The sequence below is a fragment of the Leptonychotes weddellii genome, chromosome 8, assembly GCF_054177405.1.
Source record: "Leptonychotes weddellii isolate Sample4059 chromosome 8, ASM5417740v2, whole genome shotgun sequence".
Classification (NCBI taxonomy): domain Eukaryota; kingdom Metazoa; phylum Chordata; class Mammalia; order Carnivora; family Phocidae; genus Leptonychotes; species Leptonychotes weddellii.
In genome coordinates this window covers 55,451,971-55,473,795 of record NC_138376.1, presented here as the reverse complement: position 1 = coordinate 55,473,795, position 21,825 = coordinate 55,451,971, and the positions used below count along the sequence as shown (strand labels likewise).

The 21,825-nt window shown below is 40.3% G+C and overlaps 1 protein-coding gene and 1 pseudogene across 1 annotated transcript; one reads left to right on the top strand and one right to left on the bottom strand.

Annotated features, from left to right (window-relative positions):
* Positions 1 to 192: 192 nt before the first annotated feature.
* On the top strand, positions 193 to 6,418 carry COX7A2 (cytochrome c oxidase subunit 7A2). Its single transcript, XM_006729782.3, has 4 exons — positions 193 to 341; positions 1,801 to 1,890; positions 4,670 to 4,754; positions 6,214 to 6,418. The coding sequence occupies exons 1-4, from the start codon at positions 327 to 329 to the stop codon at positions 6,270 to 6,272; spliced, it is 249 nt and encodes an 82-aa protein (XP_006729845.3). The 5' UTR covers positions 193 to 326; the 3' UTR covers positions 6,273 to 6,418.
* A 4,273-nt stretch (positions 6,419 to 10,691) lies between these two features.
* Positions 10,692 to 12,515, bottom strand: LOC145723191 (membrane protein BRI3 pseudogene; annotated as a pseudogene).
* Positions 12,516 to 21,825: the final 9,310 nt, after the last annotated feature.

Here is a 21,825-nt window from a genome sequence, read left to right as displayed (position 1 = left end):
CGTTACTCTTCGCCTCTCTGGTCTCAAAAGTCCTTTGCTTCTTCCAGCCTTAGCTCCAGCGACCAGCCGCCTGAAAGGCATCGGCCAGGTTGGGAACGAACTGAAGAGACAGAAACGGCCAGTCGGCTAGAGCGGCCACTGCCATACTGCCGCTCTCGCCTTTCTTTCGCTCTCTATGGTCAGAGAAGCTCAAGCCCCTCCTCCGCCCGGAAATATTTATGTTGTCTGACGCTTGCGCAAGGCCAGAAGGTAGTTCCGGTTCCGGTGTGGGGACTTTCGTTCCTGGTGGTCGGTTGTCGGGGTTGGTGGTTAGTAACTGAGCCAAGATGCGGAATCTGCTGGTGAGGAGCTTCTCGGCTTGTATTCTTAATGTGGGGCGGGAAGGTTGGGAATGGAGGCTAAGGGACCTTGACTGAGAAACCTCTCCTGGGAGGGAAGAAGGGTGGGAAAAGGCGACTTCGGAAGTCACCTTGGTCCGTGTCCTTTTCGCCTGCCATTACTTCCCTTCCATCTGTTCCTCTCGCCTCCTGTGTTGGGTAGATGAAGGGAGTGGAAAAGCTGGGAGGGTGACCAGAGGTGAGTTAGGCAGCCTTGGGTTCTTAGTGGCCATCCCTAAACCTATAGGTCAGTCATAAAGTCGGTAGCTCCGATATGAGTAAAACTAAAGTCCAACTGGGAAGTTTCTGATACCCGGAAGCTTCAGACAGAAAGATGTTCCAGTGGTATTTTGAAAGGCTTTAAGTTTCAACGTTTCTGAGCTTTGTGAGCATCAGAATGCGGTTTAAAAAGCAAGTCATTCACTTTTGGTTGGGACTTTGGGAGCAGTCATGGCAGAAGTGTGGTGTTGCTTCCATCAGGCGGTTCTTCAGTGTCAGTGTCCTTCACTCCTCCACCTGCTTTGAGCATGTGAAATATTTTCCCAAAACTTCGAAAAAGTGAAGGAAAATGTAACCGTGACCGTTCTCTTGTAATTATTCAGTAAGGTTTTACTTAGCCTCTCAGTGTATCATTTATTTTGGAATATAGAGTGCATATTTGTTTCATTATTTAATTCAATTGGATATATAATGCAAGTTTCTTTTTTAAAAGAATTATACCCTGTTAAAGATTTTTTTAGGAAAAATGTAATGAGGAAAGCATTTTAATTAAGTAGGAATCGTGCTATTTTATTTTGGTATCAAGTAATAGATTTTTTTTTTTTTAAAGATTTTTATTTATTTATTTGAGAGAGAGAGAATGAGAGAGAGAGAACACATGAGAGGGGATAGGGTCAGAGGACGAAGCAGACTCCCTGCCGAGCAGGGAGCCTGATGCGGGACTCGATCCAGGGACTCCAGGATCATGACCTGAGCCGAAGGCAGTCGCTTAACCAACTGAGCCACCCAGGCGCCCCTCAAGTAATAGATTTTTAATAATATGGTAGAGTATTAAATGAAAGTACTTGAACTTAGTGTTATTTTGTAATCACTCTTTATTTTTGTAATATCTGTATGTCAATGTTTTACTTAAGGATATATGATGCTACTACTAGTTCAATCAGGTAAAGATGTTTTTTTTTTCTTTTGCTCAGAATTGCTACTTGAATGTGGTTTTTGGAGACTGCAGAATTTTAATATAAAGAGTAGTGGATGGACAACCAATTGGAAAACCTGGCTGCTGGTTTAGGATTCTTACTGACAAATCGGATATGTTTTAACTGTCAATTTCCCTCTTCTGTAATATTAAAGATTGAAAATGGTTGGTTTTGAAGGTTTCTTTAAGACCTAAATCTGCCTAACATCTATGGATTTTTCATTTCAGGCTCTTCGTCAGATTGCCCAGAGGACCCTAAGTACTGCTTCACGCAGGCAGTTTGAAAATAAAGTTCCAGAGAAACAAAAGCTATTTCAGGTACTGGAATATTTTATAGACAGTTATTACTTGTAATAGTAAAATTACCAAAAGGTGGAGATAGGAAGTAAATTTGGTGATGTTTGATTGTTACTGATCCTGCTATATTAGCAAACGAATAATAAGAAACTGTTGATAGCTAATTGGGCATTTGTTATATACAAGAGGCCCTTGGGGAAGCAGAAGAAATGAGAGGGAAAGGGTATTGGTCAAAGACACTTTGGAGAAGTTACATTAGGTTGGCACTCTTTGGGGGAGTTGCACGAGAATAGACAAACAGACCATAGAAAGGACGCAGAAACAGAACAAATATATATGTAGAAATTTAATGTATGTTAAAGGTGCAATTTCATATCAGAGAGGAAAGGATACAATAAGTTGGAAAAATTGGCTATTTTAAAGAAAGTAAAGTTTGATCCCTTCTGTATTATATATTAAAAGATAAATTGCAGGGGTGCCTGGGTGGCTCAGTTGGTTAGGCATCTGCCTTCAGCCGGTTATGATCCCAGGGTTCTGGGATCGAGCCCCGTGTTGGGCTCCCTGCTCAGTAGGGAGCCTGTTTCTCCCTCTCCCTGTCCATCCCCCATCCCCCCTGCCACTTGTGCGCGTGCACGCGCGCTCTCTCTCTCTCTCTCTCTCAAATAAAACCTTAACAAAGATAAATTGCAGATATAAATGCTTCTCCTGCAAAACATTAGAAGAAGATATATTTTTTCCAGTTTTATTGACATATGATTGACAAAAATTTTATAGAGGGAGCACACTCTCTCCCTTTCTAAAATAAATAAATCTTTTTAAAAAATATTTTCTGCAGAAATAGTAGCATAACAATATTTAAAAAAAGGAAAGAGGTTATTCATTATAGGATTTTAATACCAAAAAAACCCTAACAACCTAAATACCCATTAATAGGAGACTAGCTAATTCAATTATGATATTTTTGCACAATGGAATGCTATGTGGTCATTAAAAGGAATAAGGTGGGCTTAAAGGGACTAACAGAATGGCTTTTAAGATAGCAGTAAGTAGGGACATCTGGGTGGCTCAATCGGTTAAGCGTCTGCTTTCGGCTGTGGTCATGATCTCAGGGTCCTGGGAAGGGCTCCCTGCTCAGAGGGGAGTTGGCTTCTCCCTCTGCTCCTCCCCCTGCTCGTCCTCCCTCCCTCCCTCTCTCCCTCCCTCCCAAATAAATTCAAATAAAGAAATAAATAAAATATTTAGAAAAATAGCATTAAGGGAAAAATAGTATATGGCAGACCCTTACAGCATAATCTCATTTTGTATATTAAACAAGTGTGTGTGTAAATTAGAAGGTAAGGTAATGTAGGCATTAAAAATATTTACATATATTGGGGCGCCTGGGTGGCCCAGTCAGTTGAGCGTCTGACTCTTGGTTTTGGCTCAGTTCATGATCTCAGAGTCCAGAGATCACTCGGGCTCTACGCTGAGCAGGGAGTCAGCTTTGGATTCTCTCCCTCTTCCCATGGGTGTATGGGTGTGTGTGTGTGTGAGTGAGAGAGAGAGATAAATCTTTAAAAAAATATATTTATGGATATGTATAAATATATTTATGGATATGGATATGTACCATATATATATTATGGTTATGTTGTGGTGGTTTTCACATGAGGAAAGATGACGGGATAGAGTCGTTAACCTTTATAAGTAGTTAAATTATTAGTGATTTTTTTGGTTTGTTTTCCTGGGTGATCTCTGGTTTTTCCCAAATAAAATTTTAAGTGATTAAAAAGCCTTGTATTCTACATCCTATAGGTCATACGGATCTTCCTTGACTTATGATGGGGTTATGTCATTATGTCATATACAATAACCCATCATAAGTTGAAAACATTTTAAATTGAAGATTCATTTAATATAGTTAACCTACTAAATATAGCTTAGCCTACCTTAAACAAGCTCAGAACACATACATTAGCTTACAGATGGGCAAAGTCATCTAACACAAAGCCTATTTTATAATAAAATGTTGAATATCTTATGTAATTTCTTGAATACTGTACTGAAAGTGAAAAAGAGAATGGTTTTATGGATACAGAATAGTTGTAAGTTTATTGGTTGTTTAACTTCACGATTGTGTGGCTGATTGGGAGTTGTTGCTGGCTGCCACTGCCCTGCATCATCAGAGAGTATCGTACTGCATATCACTAGCCTGGGAAAAGGTAAAAATTCAGAATTTAAAGTACAGTTTCTACTGAATGTGTATTACTTTCACACCATTGTAAAGTTGAGAAATCATAAGTTGAACCATTGTTAAGTCAGGGGCCATTTGTATGCTACGTAAAAATAAAATACTTATATTTAACAGATGTATTAAATACTGTATGCCAGGTGCTGGACTAGGGTTAAAGATATAATTTAAGGTTATAAACAAACCCCTTCCCCCCCTTTTTTTAAGGAAAAAATAAATCTTACGATTAAATCTAAAGTGTGATGAGTACTGATCTTTATAATAATTCAGTTGATGAACTTAATCAGTATATTTTCACAACTTTAACCTTTATATATTCCTTGGAAAGAACATCTTTATTGGATCTCACTAAATTTAAGAGAAAGAATATTGACTTTTAGGAGTTCTTATTTTAATTTAGTGGAAGTAGAGACAGAATCAGGAAAATTGTAGTCTTTTAATTTTGATGCTTACAATATTTTAATTCCAGGGGTTTAAGGAGGCACTTAATTTTATATAAATGGATTAGTCTTTTGAACTTAGTTGAAAACAAATCACAGATGTATTAATTATTATTGTTTTTTGATCTAGGAGGATAATGGAATTCCAGTGCATCTAAAGGGTGGAGTAGCTGATGCCCTCCTGTATAGAGCCACTATGATGCTTACAGTTGGTGGTAAGATATTTGGAGTGCTTGACTTATAGATAAGTAACAGTAAGGATAACTAACAACTTCATTGCTTTTACTGTGCCAGTATTTTAACATAGGAAGTCTGTCTCCAGAATCTGAGATCTTAATGCTTTGCATGTAAGGATTCAACAGGATAATTGATACATATTATATAAGAGCATTTTAATGTCTTTAAAAAAAAATAAACCAATAATGTTTGATGAGTATTTATTATAGAGGTAGCTTTCAGAGTGTGCAGGCCATCTACTCTGCCCCATCTATTGTAACAGGGTTTTTTGAACATTTTTACTTTGATACATAATAAAAAAATATTTTACAACTACACTCAACATCCGTGTTTAGGACAGAAACAACCTGTATAGAACAACACTTATTACAGTACCCAAAGTGCTTTGAAATTTTTTTCTGTGGATTGGGCAGGTCCATTGTTCAGTATTAGCAGTGGAATATCACAAATTGGTATGGTTGGAGCAGAGTGAAGAATTTGAATGATTGCTTTCTGGAGGAGGAAGGGAAACAATATTTGAGTGATTACTGTGTGCTTGTCCTATTGATAAGAATGCCACATAAAGGGATTTTTGGACCCCCTTGTATTAAGTCTGTAATGTGTCCTTATTTTAAAGTTGAAGAAATTGTGTTAATTACTCAAGATAATATTGCCTCTGTGTGGAAAAGCTGAAATTTGAACCCTAATTACAAAGTCTTCTGCTCATGCCAAGGTGCCTTCTTTGGCTTGGATTAAATACAGTGAAGGGGCATTTTTGGATGAAGACAACAACTAGATAGTGGCATTTGGGCTCTCTTAAGATAAAGTCCTAAATTCTTTTTGATCAGTGTGACTATTTCATAGGTATTCTGGTAGTTAGTTTTATTTTTTTATTTTTATTTTATTTTTTCTATTATGTTGAGTTAGCCGGTACATGATATAGTACATCATAAGTTCTGGTAGGTCATTTTAATAATTTTTCACTTATTAGCTATTACCTTAAACTTGATAATTTAAGTGTATTACTCTTCCTTGGTTTTACATTGATAATATACTTTAGGGAGTGCTTGCATATCTTGACCTCTTTTTTGGTATTTGAATCATTCTTAGCATTTCTCAGGCAATCTTAGGTTAGTATGGAAATAGCCTTTATATATGTTCTTAATCTTACTTAAAAATTTTTTTACATGTTATTCAAGTTGACAAATACATTGTACTGTATCTAACACTTTCTATAGAAGTTAACTGATACTAAAACTAGATTAAATGTGTTTAACATATATTTATTTTAAATTTTGCCAGCACCTATCAAAATACTTTTTTATGTTCCCATAAAAGTAGCAATAATGCCAGACTTGCCTCTTTCTTTTTACAACCTTTTAGCTGGAATATTAGGTTTATGCATATAAAAATCAGAATTTCTTAGAAGTTCTTTTTTTGTTTCTTTTTATTTTTCAGGAACAGCATATGCCATATATCAACTAGCTATGGCTTCATTTCCCAAGAAGCAGGATTGACTTCAGTTTATCATCTCAGCAGGCAGTTGGTTCAGTTTCATTCAGCTCTCTATGGACCAGTAACTGATAAATAAATGAGTTCTTCTTTGGGGATCAATATTTATTGACTTATACTAACTGCCACCAATAAAGCAGACTTTACCATGCTTTGTCTTATTTTATCACTTTATACCAATAATTTCAATTTTTGATCAGCCTTGTAAATCTTAGGGAGCAAAAAAAAAAAATGGTTCTTTTGTCATTAGGGTTGTATAAAATACCATTGTGATAGTTAATGAAATTTTATTTTTATAAATAAATTAATAGAGCAGCTCAGACTTACACAGTGGATGGTCTTCGGCCTTAAATGAATGTGACACTCGAAAGCATATTTCTTTGAATCCGTCCCATCCCTGCTGTATTATATCCAGGGATATGCTAGAACCTGGGGTTAGTGGAAACAGGTCATTTTTGGCTCCTGGGGTTCAAATGTCTTTTTTCTTTCTCTCAGCTATGTTAGTGTATGTTTAAATAGTGGATGTGTTCCACAGCTTAGAATTAGGCTTTAGTAAAGAAGCTATAAACTAATTCAGGACTTGTTCTTTCACACTAACAATGGGCTTCTGTTACTTTATAACAAAAAGGGTAACTTCCCTTAAAATACTTCGTTCATTTCTAAAAGTTTTCTTTTGGGGGAACTTAAGGAATCAGACTTTGTTGTCTCTTCTGCTAGGTGTACATTTATAACACTATGAAGTTTAGACTCTAGGTGCATTCGATCTAGGGGAAATCGATAAGTAAAGGTTTATAAACAATTTCTGGGCGTGCCTGGGTAGCTGCGTTGGCTATGTGTCCAACTCTCGATTTCGGCTCAGGTCATGATCTCAGGGTTGTAAGATCAAGCCCTGTATTGGGTTCTTCACTGGGTGTGGAGCCTGCTTAAGATTCTCTCTCCTTCTCCGCACCCCGCCCCTCTCTAAAAAAAAATAAATAAACTTCAATTTCTGGATAAAATTGAGAAAAGTATATTTGGAAAAATTGAGTCAAATGTGAAATAGCCAATCTAAATCTTCATGTTGAAACATTGAGGCTTAAAGTATAAATCCATCTCAAATGGTACCTGATAAAAGATGTCTCAGCCTTGAATCTCAAAGACTGGGAAGGATCTGGTAGCCACGTTATGTAACCTGCCACTAAATGCAGGAATCTGCATGACTTTTTTTTTTTTACATTTTTTTATTATGTTAATTACCATACATTACATCAGTAGTTTTTGATGTAGTGTTCCATGATTCATTGTTTGCATATAACACCCAGTGCTCCATTCCGTACGTGCCCTCTTGAATACCCATCACCAGGCTAACCCAGCCCTCCACCTCTCTCCACTCTAGAACCCTCACTTTGTTTCTCAGGGTCCATAGTCTCTCAGGTTCGTCTACCCCTCCGATTTCCCCCCCTTCATTTTTCCCTTCCTACTATCTTTTTTTTTTTTTAACATATAATGTATTATTTGTTTCAGGGGTACAGGTCTGTGATTGATCGGTCTTACACAATTCACAGCACTCACCATAGCACATACCCTCCCCAATGTCTATCACCCAGCAACACCATCCCTCCCACCCCTACCACTCCAGCAACCCTCAGTTTGTTTCCTGAGATTAAGAATTCCTCATATCAGTGAGGTCATATGATACATGTCTTTCTCTGATTGACTTACTTCGCTCAGCATAATACCCTCCAGTTCCATCCACGTCATTGCAAATGGCAAGATTTCATTCCTTTTGATGGCTGCATAATATTTCATTGTATATATATATACCACATCTTCTTTATCCATTCATCTGTCTGCCTGACTTCTGACAGAATCTTATTACTAATAGCAGAGAACACTGCTTTGGAAGGGAGTGGAATAAATATCAGACATAAATGCTGAGAAAGTTCTTAGGTTGGGCTGGAATTTGGTCAAATTTGGTGATTTGGAGCTAAAAAGCAACCACTGGTAATATTTTTTATAAAACATTTTTCCATGAGAAAATGTTCTGTTTGGGCTATGTTAACATGGGAAGATTGGATAAAGTAAAAGTGGGTTGAATGCTTAAGATACTTGAAAAATTTTAAAAATAAAAGCTGAATTTAAGTATTAGCCCTTCACTTAAAAAGTCTGATTGTAACCAGGGGTGGAGATGGGGAAGGACAAAGGGGAAGATACCAGAGTAAGGGTTGCTGGACAGAGTCCTGTGAAAATGTCTGCTATACTTTAGCATTTAGTGAAAGAGCTGTTACAATTATTGGTAGATTTCAAAGACTAACCAAAAGTCCATAGAACAGAGTCCTTGAGAAGTATTTGAAAATGTGGCCATCGGGAAACAAAACAACCTTAATTCTAATCTCCATTTTTATCTTTATCATGCAGTATGATCTCTTTGAGATTAGTATCCATTAATAAATAGAAGGATCTGTGATGATGTTATCCCATTAATATAAATACCATAAAGACTGGGAACCAGTATAGCATTGTAATTAATGCTAATTGTAATCATACTAATGATAGAAGACCCAGCTTCAAGCCTTGGATTACCATGGGTAGCTAACCTTGCTAAACATGTATCCTCCTTTGTGTGAATGGAATAATACTTAATGTACATGTTTTTTTTCTAATGCATGTAAAGCGCTAAGGATGGTTTCTGATACATACCAAGTGTGCAATAAAAGTTAGCTGCTTCTATGGTTAGCTTTCTGGGAAAAGGAACTGTTATCTTTTCATCTATCCCTATCAACTTGACACAAAGCAGGACTATGAGCTGGTCAGGGCTGGTAGGACAGGCTCAATTTGATCCACGTCCTAGGTGCTTCTTTCAGCTCTCCTTAGTGTGTGGTTTTCATTCTTGAGACGGCTGCTGCAGCTCCAGCCTATTTTCTTTGTTACCCTGCAGGAAGAAGGGTTGGCCAAAGAGCACACACTAAATAAGTGAGCTCTTTTTAAAGAGCCTTAGAAGCTCCAAACAGACGTCAGCTTAGATGTCTTTGGCCAGAACTTTGTCGCATGATCATGCCTGGGTTCAGAGTGGCCAGGAAATGTCTTAGCTGGGCAGATTGCCAAGTACAATTGGCATTCTATATAATAAGAAGGGGAGACTGAGTATTGAGTTGGCAACTAACAGTCTTTCTCCCAGGCTTTTTTTTCTTACAGTGGTGTGAATCTTACTTATTTTTTAAGATTTTATTTATTTGAGAGAGAGAGAGCACAAACGGGGAGAGGGAGAAGCAGACTCCATGATGAGCAGAGAGCCCAACGGGGGCTCAATCCCAGGACCCTGGGATCATGACCTGAGCTGAAGGCAGACGCTTAACCCACTGAGCCACCTGGGTGCCACTGTAAACAGTGTGGAGATTCCTCAAAAATTTAAAAATAGAGCTACCCTATGACCCAGCAATTGCACTACTGGGTATTTACCCCAAAGACACAGATGTAGTGAAAAGAAGGGCCATATGCACCCCAATGTTCCTAGCAGCAATGTCCGCAATAGCCAAACTGTGGAAAGAGCCGAGATGCCCTTCAACAGATGAATGGATAAAGAACATGTGGTCCATATATACAATGGAATATTACTCAGCCATCAGAAAGGATGAATACCCAACTTTTACATCAACATGGATGGGACTGGAGGAGATTATGCTAAGCGAAATAAGGCAAGCAGAGAAAGTCAATTATCATATGGTTTCACTTATTTGTGGAACATAAGGAATAGCATGGAGGACATTAGGAGAAGGAAGGGAAAAATGGGCGGGGGTGGGAATTGGAGGGAGAGATGAACCATGAGAGACTATGGACTCTGAGAAACAAACAGGGTTTTAGAGGGGAGCGGGGTGAGGGGATGGGTTAGCCCGGTGATGGGTATTAAGGAGGGCATGTACTGCATGGAGCACTGGGTGTTATAGCAAACAATGAATCATGGAACACTACATCAAAAACTAAAGATGTATGGTGACTAACATAACATAATAAAATTAAATTAAAAAAATAAAACTATTTCTCACCTTTCTCAAATTGAAGACTGCAAAAAATAAAAGCAGTGCTTTACTGGGTTGTCATTAACCCTAGGAGCAGCGCTGCGGCCTCTCCCATGCTCTGCGACCCCTGTGCCCAGGAAACCTCAGCTCACACAGGCCAAAGCTCTCCCACCTCACTTTACACAACAGGCCTGGAAGCTTAATCAGATAAGGCTATTGTACACGACATTTACATTAGAAAAAGCGGGATGGAGGCGCCTGGGTGGCTCAGTCTTTGGGCGTCTGCCTTCCGCTGGGGTCGTGATCCTGGGGTCCTGGGATCAAGCCCCGCGCCGGGCTCCCTTCTCAGCGGAAAGCCTGCTTCTCCCTCTCCCACTCCCCACCCTGCTTGTGTAGCGGGAGGTAGGAAAGCCAGGTGTGTTGTTCCCTTTAAGTAAAGTTTGCTCCACTGTCGGGACATCTTCACTTCCTCAAGGAAAAACAGCAGATGAACCCAAATGGGAACAAGGTGATGGTCAAGAAGACGCCCAGGGAGGTGAAGATGTCCTCCGAAACCCGACTCTGCAGACCGGGCAGCCTCCAACGACAACAATGAAATTGGCAGGATACCTGGTGGTATTTCGACTGTGGATGTTGTAGACCCTGGGGTGGTGGGTGGGTGTCCCCGTGACCGGGTGAATGTGGGGCGGCGGCAGGCTGCTGGCGAAGTCGCCCTGGCAGGCGTCCAGGTTGTAGGCGCGCGGCCGCTCCTGCCAGCAGGTGCTTGCAGTCCTTGGCCTGCGGCGCCCAGCCCGGCTCCCACCCGGACTCCCGCTCCCGCGCCGGCTCGGACTAGCGGGGTCGCCGCTTCCAATCTGGGTTTTTTGTTTTTTTTTTTAAATAAAGTCAACACCGAAGGAGACGACCTGGAAGCATTTCGGTTCCTAGCTCTAATTTCTGATGCCCACAACCATATCCATGCCTGTTCTTAGGCTTGGTTGCATTCCATCGGCAAATAACCTCCCCATTTTGCTTAAATTAGTTCTGGTAGGTTTCTCAGCCGGGAACCAACCAAAGCAGGGTTTCCTGACTTTCCCACTTATTGTATCATCTAATGGAACCACAACTCTACCATTTACCCTAAACAGTACTTAGATGATTAATAAATGGTGGCCATTACTGGTCTCTTACGGCAGACAGGAGTGTTTCAAAAAGATTTCCGTAGGGAACACAAAGGCAAATGGATATGGAGAATACAAGAACGATAAAAACAAGAATTATGATGCTGTTTTAAGCAGCTTGGTTCAGGGTTTGCCGAGATCCCTTCCTGCTGTTTGAGATAGTTTTGCACAAGTTCCCCAAAGCTGGCAATTCCACAGGGTTCTAGCTTGAACTCCCTCCTCAGGTCCTGGATGCATTCAGGTGGAGAGAAACATCTTGTAATCCACTACCCAGGATTCTTCTATTTACACATCAAGACTAATAATTCAGGTTAACAGATATTGAGTGCCTACCACGTGCCAGACACTGTTGTATGTGCCTGGGACTCGTGGGTAAACAGAGTTTGCATCAGAGTGAGAGATGGCGGGGAAGATGGTTAATACAATATAAAAATAAATTGCACAAAAAATAAATAAATAAATAAATAAATTGCACAATATATTAGAAGGCAGTAAGTTCTATGGACAAAAAAGACCAACAGGGAGAGCCGGCATGCGGGTGGGGTGACTGGTCCTGGTAGTAAATAAGGTGTGAGGATAGACTTCAATGGGAAGGTCATATTTAAATAAAGACTAGAAGGTGAGGGAGTTAGTCACTCAGATATATGGGGGAAAAGCATTATAGGAAGAGGGAACAGTCTAAGCAAATGCCTTAGAAGTGCCTGGCATGTTCAGGGAACAGGAAGGTAATAGCAGTTCTCACTGAAGCGTAAAGAGAAGTCAGAGAGGTAAGGAGGGGCCGCACTAAGTGGGGATTTGAGGCTGTTGTAAGGACTTTGGCTTTTACTCTGAGGGATATGGGAAGTCATTGCAGGGTTTTGTTTGTTTGTTTTGTTTTTACAGAAGACTGACTTACATGTTTTTAAGGGTGTTAGCTTGATTGCAGTGTTGAAGTAGGCCATAGGGGACCCAGGGTAGAAGCAGGCAGACCCATTAAGAAGCCCACTGCAACAACCCAGTTGGGAAATGTTGGAGGCAATGAGCAGGTGTTCGTCACAGAGGTAATCAAGAGTGGTCAGAGTACGAATAGAGGAGGATCTTTATCAGACCCCATCCTTCCTCATCCATCCATCCATCTATCAGCCATCCATCTCTCCATCCATCTATCCAACCATCCAACCATTGCTTATTGAAAGCCTACTTTGTTTTAGTCAATGGAGATAGACAACTAAATACATTCGTAAGCATGATAATGGTCTGTAGTGGAAACTGCCATAAAGGAATCAACAGTGTGATCTCTTAGGAAAAATGATGGAGTGGAAGCTAGAAAAGGCCTCAGTTGAACTGAGACCAGAAAAAAAGGAGCCAGCTGTGATAAATGTCAGGAGAAAAGCAATCCAGGGAAAAGGAAATGACTTTGCATGGTTGAATTACAAAAAGAAGACCAATGTTGTTGGAACATAGGAAGCTGGAGAAAGCAGCCATTGTGATCTCTTCCCCAGTGACTAACACAACAAATGGCCGTGTCCCTACATACAGTCCCTAGATTGATCTTTTCTGTTTTCATGATATTACACAACACAATCTGATAGCCATAGTACGGATGTAACAAGAAGTTTCAAGATAAACCAACATGTGGGCATTCAACCCAGCCAGTTGTTCTTACTATTATTAGCAAGAATTAGAAACTGAGGAAGTACAGTTAGCGACAGAACAAACACATAGCAATTGCATGTGAACTAGACTTTAAATCTAGATCTGTCTTATTCCAAAACCGATTCTTTATCTGCTATGTATCATGTTACTTCCTAGATGAGGAAAGAAGAAAGAAAAATACTCAGGACAACATTGGACAACAGCTGGGCATGGAGCCTGACGCAGGGCTCGATCTCATGAGCCCTGAGATCATGACCTGAGCAGAAACTGAGTCAGATGCTTAACTGACTGTGTCACCCAGGCACCCCCAGAATGATTTTTAAAAAAGGTTCTTTCCACTTTAGTTGGAACATACTAAGAAAAAATAGACCAGAAATTCCTGTCACAGATGAGAAGCTAGGAGTCTCTTTTTGGTTTACCTCTGTCTGTATTTATCAATAAAGATGTCTACAAAGAACAACTAACAGAATCCCTTCAAAGGATTGAGAGATGTGAAAACAAACAAAATGAAACAAAGTGATACATTTCTCAAGAAGCAATTTTAATGTCAGTTTATTTCTCAAGTCTTAAAAGATACCCTAGCTTCATTTCTCAAAGTGGCCACAGCCCAACTTCAATAATACATTTGTGATCATTGTTTTCCAAATCAAGCTTTTTACTGGTAGAATTCTTTTTTATTATAGATGATTATTAAGCATGCTGAGAAAGAAAAAAGATGGATATGTATAGAATACATATATACAATATATTGTAATAAGTACAATATATTACCATTTCAGAAAACATGTTTTAGTATAAAACCAATTCATATTCAGTAAGCACATAAAAGAATAAAGAAAAATGTTTCTGCTAATGTTCTAATCTTTGTTCTATGTATAAATAACTGGAGCACAGGAGTGCTTGTAGGACTCTGTCTCTTTTCTCAGCTCATTCTCATTCTCGTCTTCATCATGGCAGAAATGTGTCCTCTGTCAATGCATCTTTGCAGCTTCACCACCTGTGTTGGTTTGCTCAGGCTGCCGCAGCAAAATACCACAGACTGGGTGGCTTAAACAACAGGCATTTATTTTCTCACAATTCTCGAGGCTAGGAGTCCCAGGTCAACGTGCTGGCCACGTCAGTTCCTGGTGAGAGCTCTCTTCCTGGCTCGTAGATGGTCCCCTTCTCACGGCTTCCTCACAGGGCCTTTCCTCTGTGTGGCGTGGAGAGAGAAAGCGAGTGAGCTCTGGTGGCCTTCCTCTTGTAAGGACATCAGTCCCATTGGGTCAGGGCCCAGCTCTTATGATCTCGTCTCATTTTAGTTACCTCCACAAAGACCCTATCTTCAAATAGTCACGTTGAGGTTAGGGCTTCAACGTACAAATTTTGAGAAACACACCTGAAAAAAAAAAGGGGGGGTGTATTTCTGGTCCCATATTAAAAAATTTCAAGAAAGGACTCTGACTAGTCCAGGATGCATCAACTGAAAGTTATCATAATTGACCTTATTTGTTTTAGGGCTCACCCCTTGCCAATCAATAGCTTCAGTTTAAGGAGTTAATACTCTGAAGAGTTTCTCATGGATTAAACATACAGTATTAAAAACATATAGAATTATAGATTTGATACTGCATGCACCTAGTGTGTTCAATTAAGGGTGAGAAGGAGGTAAGCATACTTAAAAGAGTATGATTTTTTTTTCAAGAGTAACAGAAAGATGAAAAACATCTTGGTATGAGAAAAACAAGTTAATTCTAGAAATGCAGAATATTCTGCTCAAGGTTTTTTGTGGCAGGAAAAAAGAAATTCTGCTATGTATGGATCTGAAACTTAAGGTATTGTGGCACCCAAAAATCCACTGCCGCATTTCTTGATTTTTTTTTTTTTTTTTTTGAGGAGGCTCTCCTGAGGGCAGGAGGAGATATGATTGGAGAAATTCAGAAGGTTTAGGCCATAGCATTGAAGATGGACCAGAGTGGAGACAGAATGGCTAATGAGGAGGATATTACAGTAGACTAAGCAAAATTTGAAAATACTGAAGGAAGTGAATTGTCCTGTTGGGTGAGAGTAAGTAAAGGGTGGCAGGAGGTGTTAGTAAGGATATTAACAATAACCTAAAGTCTTACAAGTCATGTTTTGTGTGAGAATAACCACCATAAAGACAGCAGAAGTAAGAGAAGAGTGGGTGAATTTGTAAAGAGGGCCAGCAACATTATTCTTAGATTTATACCTTCAATAAACAGATGAAAAGGGAAAGCTGATGGTGGAGATGATCTGGGGCCAGAAATTATAATTTACAGTTGCAGCATCTTCCTTCAGAAATGAAACCTGATCTCTACACACTCAGATTTTAAAATATGGGAATCATAGACCAGAAAAGAGCTGCTCAGGGACCTGAAGTGGCCAATGCTGAGTTGTGCCTACTTATGCTGAAGGTCACACCAGCTTGGGAGCCCGTGGAGGTCACATCTACAATAGTATCCAAGTAACCAAAATTCTGAGCTCCCCCCTGTTCACACGGAAGCACTGCTATTTCTCAAGGTGTCCCAGTTCATTTTTGTGAGACATCAGCCCCTCACGTATGACCAGGAGCATGATTTTCCATATTCTTCCCTTTTGCTCCTCTTGTCTGACTACTTCACCAATACCACGCATGAGAAATCAACTCAGCCAGGCACTGCTCTGCCCAGGGTTCTGTCTTCTGTTCCCAAACCTACCGTTCCCTGTGTCCCAGGGCAGAACTGGGTTTGCATGGGGAAATGGGGAGCATTTTGCCTTCATGTATTCATTCGAATAACATTGAAATGCCAATTATGAACCCAGCAAGGTTCTAAGTCCTGGGGAGAACATTCATGAAACAAAACTCCTGCTCTCCCTGGGCTATACTGTGAGCCACAGAACCTCAGTGAGGCCTTGAGGCAGCGATTCTGGAGGCCAAGTCTTGCAAAGTTTCTGGTGAGGATGGCTGTTCCAGCTTTCGGCTTCTGTTAGCACCTCTCCAATAAAATGCTCAAGTGCCATAAAAAGAAGCACCCATTTTTAGACACACAATGTCCCAACCCATATTTAGAAAGCAAAAATTGACATTTTTGTTTTGTGGATGAACAGAAAGTATTCAAAGCTATAATTCTGCCTGCTGCATTGACAATCTTTCACATGATTCTAGAGCCTCAGCTTTTCCTTGAATAGTCACTAGGCCTATCATGGGGGTCATCCCAGAACAAGTCTAGCCTGCTTCCAAAGAGTACCTAAGCTGTCACCGCTTGCAAACAGAAAACAGCTCCACTTTTGACGTGACAGTATTTTTGGGCTTTTGAGACATGTATCAAGATTTCAACGTTCTTGGGATCATGTTTCAATTAGATTCAAACTCCAGGAACTGTGAGCTTCCTCTTCCCCTTAGCAGTGTCTACAAGGAGGCTGCTCTCAGCTGCAGCCTGGGAACAGGAGTAGGCCCTTCCATGAAGGCAGTGGAAGGTCTCTACTTTTCCCATTTATGTCCTTCATTGGGGGTCATTGTCTTTTCCCAGGGCACCATGTGATAAAATTCTAGGACCCAGAGTACATGACACTTTTATGGAAGGACACAGTTTTCCTGGGAAGGAAAAACAAGGGAAATGAAGGCTTCATTTGAAATGGCTCAACGTAAAGGTAGTGTTCACAAATCAACTCAGATTCCATAGCAATTCCTTGATGCAATGTTTCCATTTCCCTTTCTGTACCCCTGTGGGGGTGGGGAGAGTTGAGAGGCGCTGCAGAGGGGCCTTGGCACCACTAGGAGGCAGTATTGGATAGGAAGAAAAAGGAAAACCCCATTCATCCTATCTCTACAGAATGAAGTAGCATTTCAGGAAACCTAAATTTAAAACATCATCCTCTTGCCAGTCAGAAGTCATCTGCTTTTCTGCACCCCGATACCATTGCCTACACGTACATGTTAGAGCAAGTATGCTTTGCATTCATTCTTTTTTTTTTTTTTTTAAGATTTATTTATTTACTTGAGGGAGAGAGAGCATGCATGTGTGCGCAGGGGGGAGGGGCAGAGGGAAGAGAGGTTTTTTTCTTTTTTTTAAGATTTTATTTATTTATTCTAGAGTGAGAAAAACAGAGAGCGCGAGCAAGGAGAGGGGCAGAGGCAGAGGGAGAAGCCGACTCCCGGCTGCGTAAGGAGCTGGAGGCGGGGCTCCGTCCCACCGCCCGGAGACCGAGACCCGAGCTGAAGGCAGCCGCTTAACCGGCTGAGCCACTCGGGCACCAGGAAGAGAGAGTCTTAGCGGACTCCGCGCTGCAGGAGCCGGAGGCCAGGCTGTATCTCACGCCCCGGAGATTACAGCCTGACCTGAAACGAAGAGTTAGTTGGTCGCTCAACTGACTGAGCCACCCAGGTGCCACTGCATCCATTATTTTCTCCATTCACTTGTAAGTTCCTTGAAGATGACTGTCTTAGGCTTCATAAGTTTATTACATAATATTTGTTGAGTAAGTGAATCTTTTATGAGCACCCTCTCAGTACATGCTGAGTTCTTAACAGTTGAAAATTTTTTTTTTATAAAAACACGATTTTGAAGTTTTAATGTAGAGTTGAAGGTACTAAATAAGGAAGACATAATGAACCCAGCATTGAGCTATTTCACAACTAACACAGTCATGCTTATTTCTTTGCAGGGTGCTGCCACCTGCTTACTTTAGGTCATTGGATCCTCATAATAACCCTGGGAGCTCAACTGAGTGACTCCAGGAGTCTACAAGAAGCCACAGCCCTCAGGGACTCATTTTTTTTTTTTTTTAAGATTTTATTTATTTGACAGAGAGAGACACAGTGAGAGAGGGAACACAAGCAGGGGGTGTGGGAGAGGGAGAAGCAGGCTTCCTGCAGAGCAGGGAGCCCAATGCAGGGCTCGATGCGGGGCTCGATGCGGGGCTCGATATGGGGCTCGATACGGGGCTCGATACGGGGCTCGATCCCAGGACCCTGGGGTCATGACCTGAGCCGAAGGCAGACGCTTAACGACTGAGCCACCCAGGCGCCCCATCAGAGACTCATTGGATTTTGTGTTTGGATGGGGAGGCTGGACTGAAGGCACCCCACTCCTTTCTTCAGCCTGTGTTAATCCCTTCTGTTCCTGAACATGTTATGAACATGTTGGTCCTGAACTGTGTGGAGTGGCTCAAAGGATTGCATAATAAGGGCTGGACTTAGGGAGCATATAGGCGGCCTCTGCCAGCTTGGGGTGGAGCAAGTTCTTCTGGAAGGCAGAAGGATGAAGACAAGACATACAGGAGTTAGGGAAGAAAAGGGTGTAAGGAGAAAAGGGGGCTGTCCCAGCTGCTCGTGTAACCTCTATACAGTTAGCTAATAGTGCTTACCCTTGAGAGTTTGCCCCTTGAGATGCCAAGAAAGACTTAATACTTTGTGTTGAACACCTGGCTTAAGGAAAGACTATTCATAATGACCACATAGCTCAGTGTGTCTCAGTGTGCCTTATCTATCATAATATTGGAGCATCATCTGTAATGTCCAAACCAATCTTTCATGCCTTTCACTGAGTGCCTGAGAAATGTTAGGCATTATTATTACTATTGATAGTGTTACTCATTGTTATTATTGCTACATCATGACACAGAGGCTTATTCTGACCAATTGTTACATTTAATTTTGGAGACAGAACCACTGATACCAATAAAGAGAGTACAGCACTTATTTATTTATTTAGATAGATTTTTTCCCTATTATTTATTTATTTAATTTTAATTCTAGTGTAGTTAGCATACAGTGTTCTATTAGTTTCAGGTGTACAATATATGCCTCAACAATTCTATACATTACTCAGTGCTCATCGTGATAAGTGTACTCTTTGATCATCCCCATCCCCTATTTCACCCACCTCCCCTCTGGTGACCATCAGTTTGTTCTCTATAGTTCAGAGTCTGTTTCTTGGTTTGCCTCTCTCTTTTTTTACCCCTTTTATTCATTTGTTTTGTTTCTTAAATTCCACATATGAGTAAAATCATATGGTATTTGTCTTTGAACAACTTATTTCACTGAACATAATACCCTCTAGCTCCATCCGTGTTGAGAGTCCAACACTTTTGACCCCTGGTGGACTTGGTTGGCTGCTGGGGTAACTACACTTTGTCTTTTAGGCTGACATTCACGAGGCAAACGCAGTTGGCATAGTACTGTCCAACAAAGAAATCTAAGGGTGCTTCAAGATTTCTAGACTTGTTTCGTTTCAATGGTGAGGGCCTTAACAACTGGAGAAGGGCACTCCAGCTGGATTTGCTAGTTCTCTTTTGAACTTAACAGGTCCCATCTTCTTAAGCCAACTTTAACATGCCTTTCCTTCTTATTTTAAGAATAAAAAAATGGGATAAGAATAACATCCATGTACTTTAAAAAACTTTTATTTTGAAATTTTTCAGACATAAAGAAAATTAGAAAAAAGTGTACTCAACACTTCTCTCCTCAGTTGTTATCTTGCTACATATACTTCATCTATGTGTTTTTTCACTAAACCATTTTAATTTGTAGGCTATATGAAGTTTCAGTCCAAAATACCTCAGCATGTAATCCTATATCACATGGTACCATTATCACTCCTAATGAATGAACAGTTATTTCCTTATATACTGACTATATTCAATTGCTTCAACTGACCTCAAATGTTCTTTATATGTTTTTTTTTTTCAAGTCAGGCTCTTATCAAAGACCATATGCTATATCTGTTAGTCCTAAGGCTTGTATAAGCCGTAACAGTGGTCCTCCACCCCTTTTTCTTTTGTCCATCTGTGAAGACACTAGGTTAGTTGTTTTATCGAATATTCCTAACACCCATAAACTTGAACTTCATTGTAACTACAGTGCTTGGGGTTGGAAGTGGGGATGCCAGGGTGATGTTAGGAACCTCCATGAGCCACGGATTTCTTTTGCTTTCAGTTTTAATATTGATGTAAATTTTACGCTGTCACCCACAAAAAATACGATTGTGACATATTTCACAATTTCACTCCCTATATTATCTTTTTTCAGTTTTCTATCATGTTTCTGAGGTATTCATACACAGTTTTTTCTTTCGAGATTGAGCTTCCAAATATCCTCCAAATGTGCTCCTTTTTCAGAGTTTGCCATCTATCGGGTGGAATGTCAGAAACTCAAAGAGGCAGGACTCCATGCCAAGGTTGTGACAAAACAAAATTCTACACTGTGTTTTCAAGTTGGCCTGTTGGAGTTATTTTGTATAATACACTTTTTGCAGGTAAGAACGCTTTTGGCAATGTTCCTAATTTTAAGAAACTGTTCGTAGTGTTTTTGTTTGACTGCTGAGCAAGGTAAAAAATCATTGGACCAGTTGCTCAAGGTTGGTGGATAAAATCAACCTTTCTTGGCAAACAGAGTTTGTATCTCTCTGCGAACACTTTAACAAGTGCAGTTTCAAAGAACAAATATTTATAACATAAAGGTTACAAGTAGGAGTCCTAAAAACTAGTAAGATAAATTTTTGAAGATTATATGGAAGCTCTTTCCTTATCTTAGTCACAGAGTTACGCTGATGACAAAATACAGAATGTTGTGATGACAAAATAAAGAATAAGTAAAAACTTTACTTATATTTTATGGTAACTGGTATGTATATATGTTCAGTTCTATTTTATCCAAACAAAGCCTATTGTAAATCTTGTGGTTTGTATTCTCAAATGTGCTCCCAGAAACAGCTTCCTAACATGTCCCTCAATGTTTCCTGCTTAAAACAAAACAAAACAAACAAATGAACAAACAAGATAACTTTAATATAAATTAAGACTGAATCAAAGATGGGGCGCCTGGGTGGCTCAGTCGGTAAGCGTCTGCCTTCGGCTCAGGTCATGATCCCGGGGTCCTGGGATCGAGCCCCGCGTCGGGCTCCCTGCTCCGCAGGAAGCCTGCTTCTCCCTCTCCCACTCCCCCTGCTTGTGTTCCTGCTCTCGCTGTGTCTCTCTCTGTCGAATAAATAAAAAAAAAATAAATAAATTCTTTAAAAAAAAAAAAAAAAGACTGAATCAAAGATATTTGGTGTCTTGAGTAATTTATTTCCACTCAGTGGACTCGCTGTCCTAGATTGAGCATCCCTGAATTCCTTTCCTTTCCTCTTACCAATATGCATGAATTATATAAGGTTCTTTTTCTTCCTAAAGTGGCTAAGCTGTCACTGGAAATTTCATTTCATTTTTCTTGGTGAAATTGTTTTTGAGGAATACTCATTACTCCAGGCTCTCACTGCAATTTTGTATTCAAGGGAAGGTTGGTCAGCTTGATTGATACTGAACAGAGAGACCTTCAAGGGAGAAAGAGCTAAGATTCCAGATGCTCATCCTTTCTGCCTAGGGGGACAAAATACAAGCAGTCCACCTTCAGAGGGGTAGGACGACAGGCAGGCATTCTGCACTGGCCCACCTGCTTTTTGTTTCTCTGCTTATGTCCATTGGACAGCTGGTAGTCTTGGGTCTAGCTGGTGTAGGAGAACCTTCCCCACTGCTAGTTGGCTATCTCTGCATTTTGTTTCTTCTCGGGAGACCAAAAAGCATGAGAGGAAATAAGGCCTAAAATTTACTAGTTTGAAACACTGGTTATGAGAATCTTTGTCTTAGCTGGGTTGATTTCGGTTTTATCAAAATAACTGGGGGTTAACGAGAAATCCTGATCCCTCTTCACAAAGACCACGACCTCTCTCTCTATATCCATCCTGGGAAAGGAGGTATGTGAAGTGAAAGTGGGAATTCTCCACAAGGAGAGTGATGAGAGATGAGGGCCT

Coding starts and splice junctions, on each gene's coding strand:
- COX7A2 (XM_006729782.3), top strand. Junction 1,891..4,669: donor AGAAACAAAAGCTATTTCAG/GTACTGGAATAT, acceptor TTTTTGATCTAG/GAGGATAATGGAATTCCAGT. Junction 4,755..6,213: donor TATGATGCTTACAGTTGGTG/GTAAGATATTTG, acceptor TTTATTTTTCAG/GAACAGCATATGCCATATAT.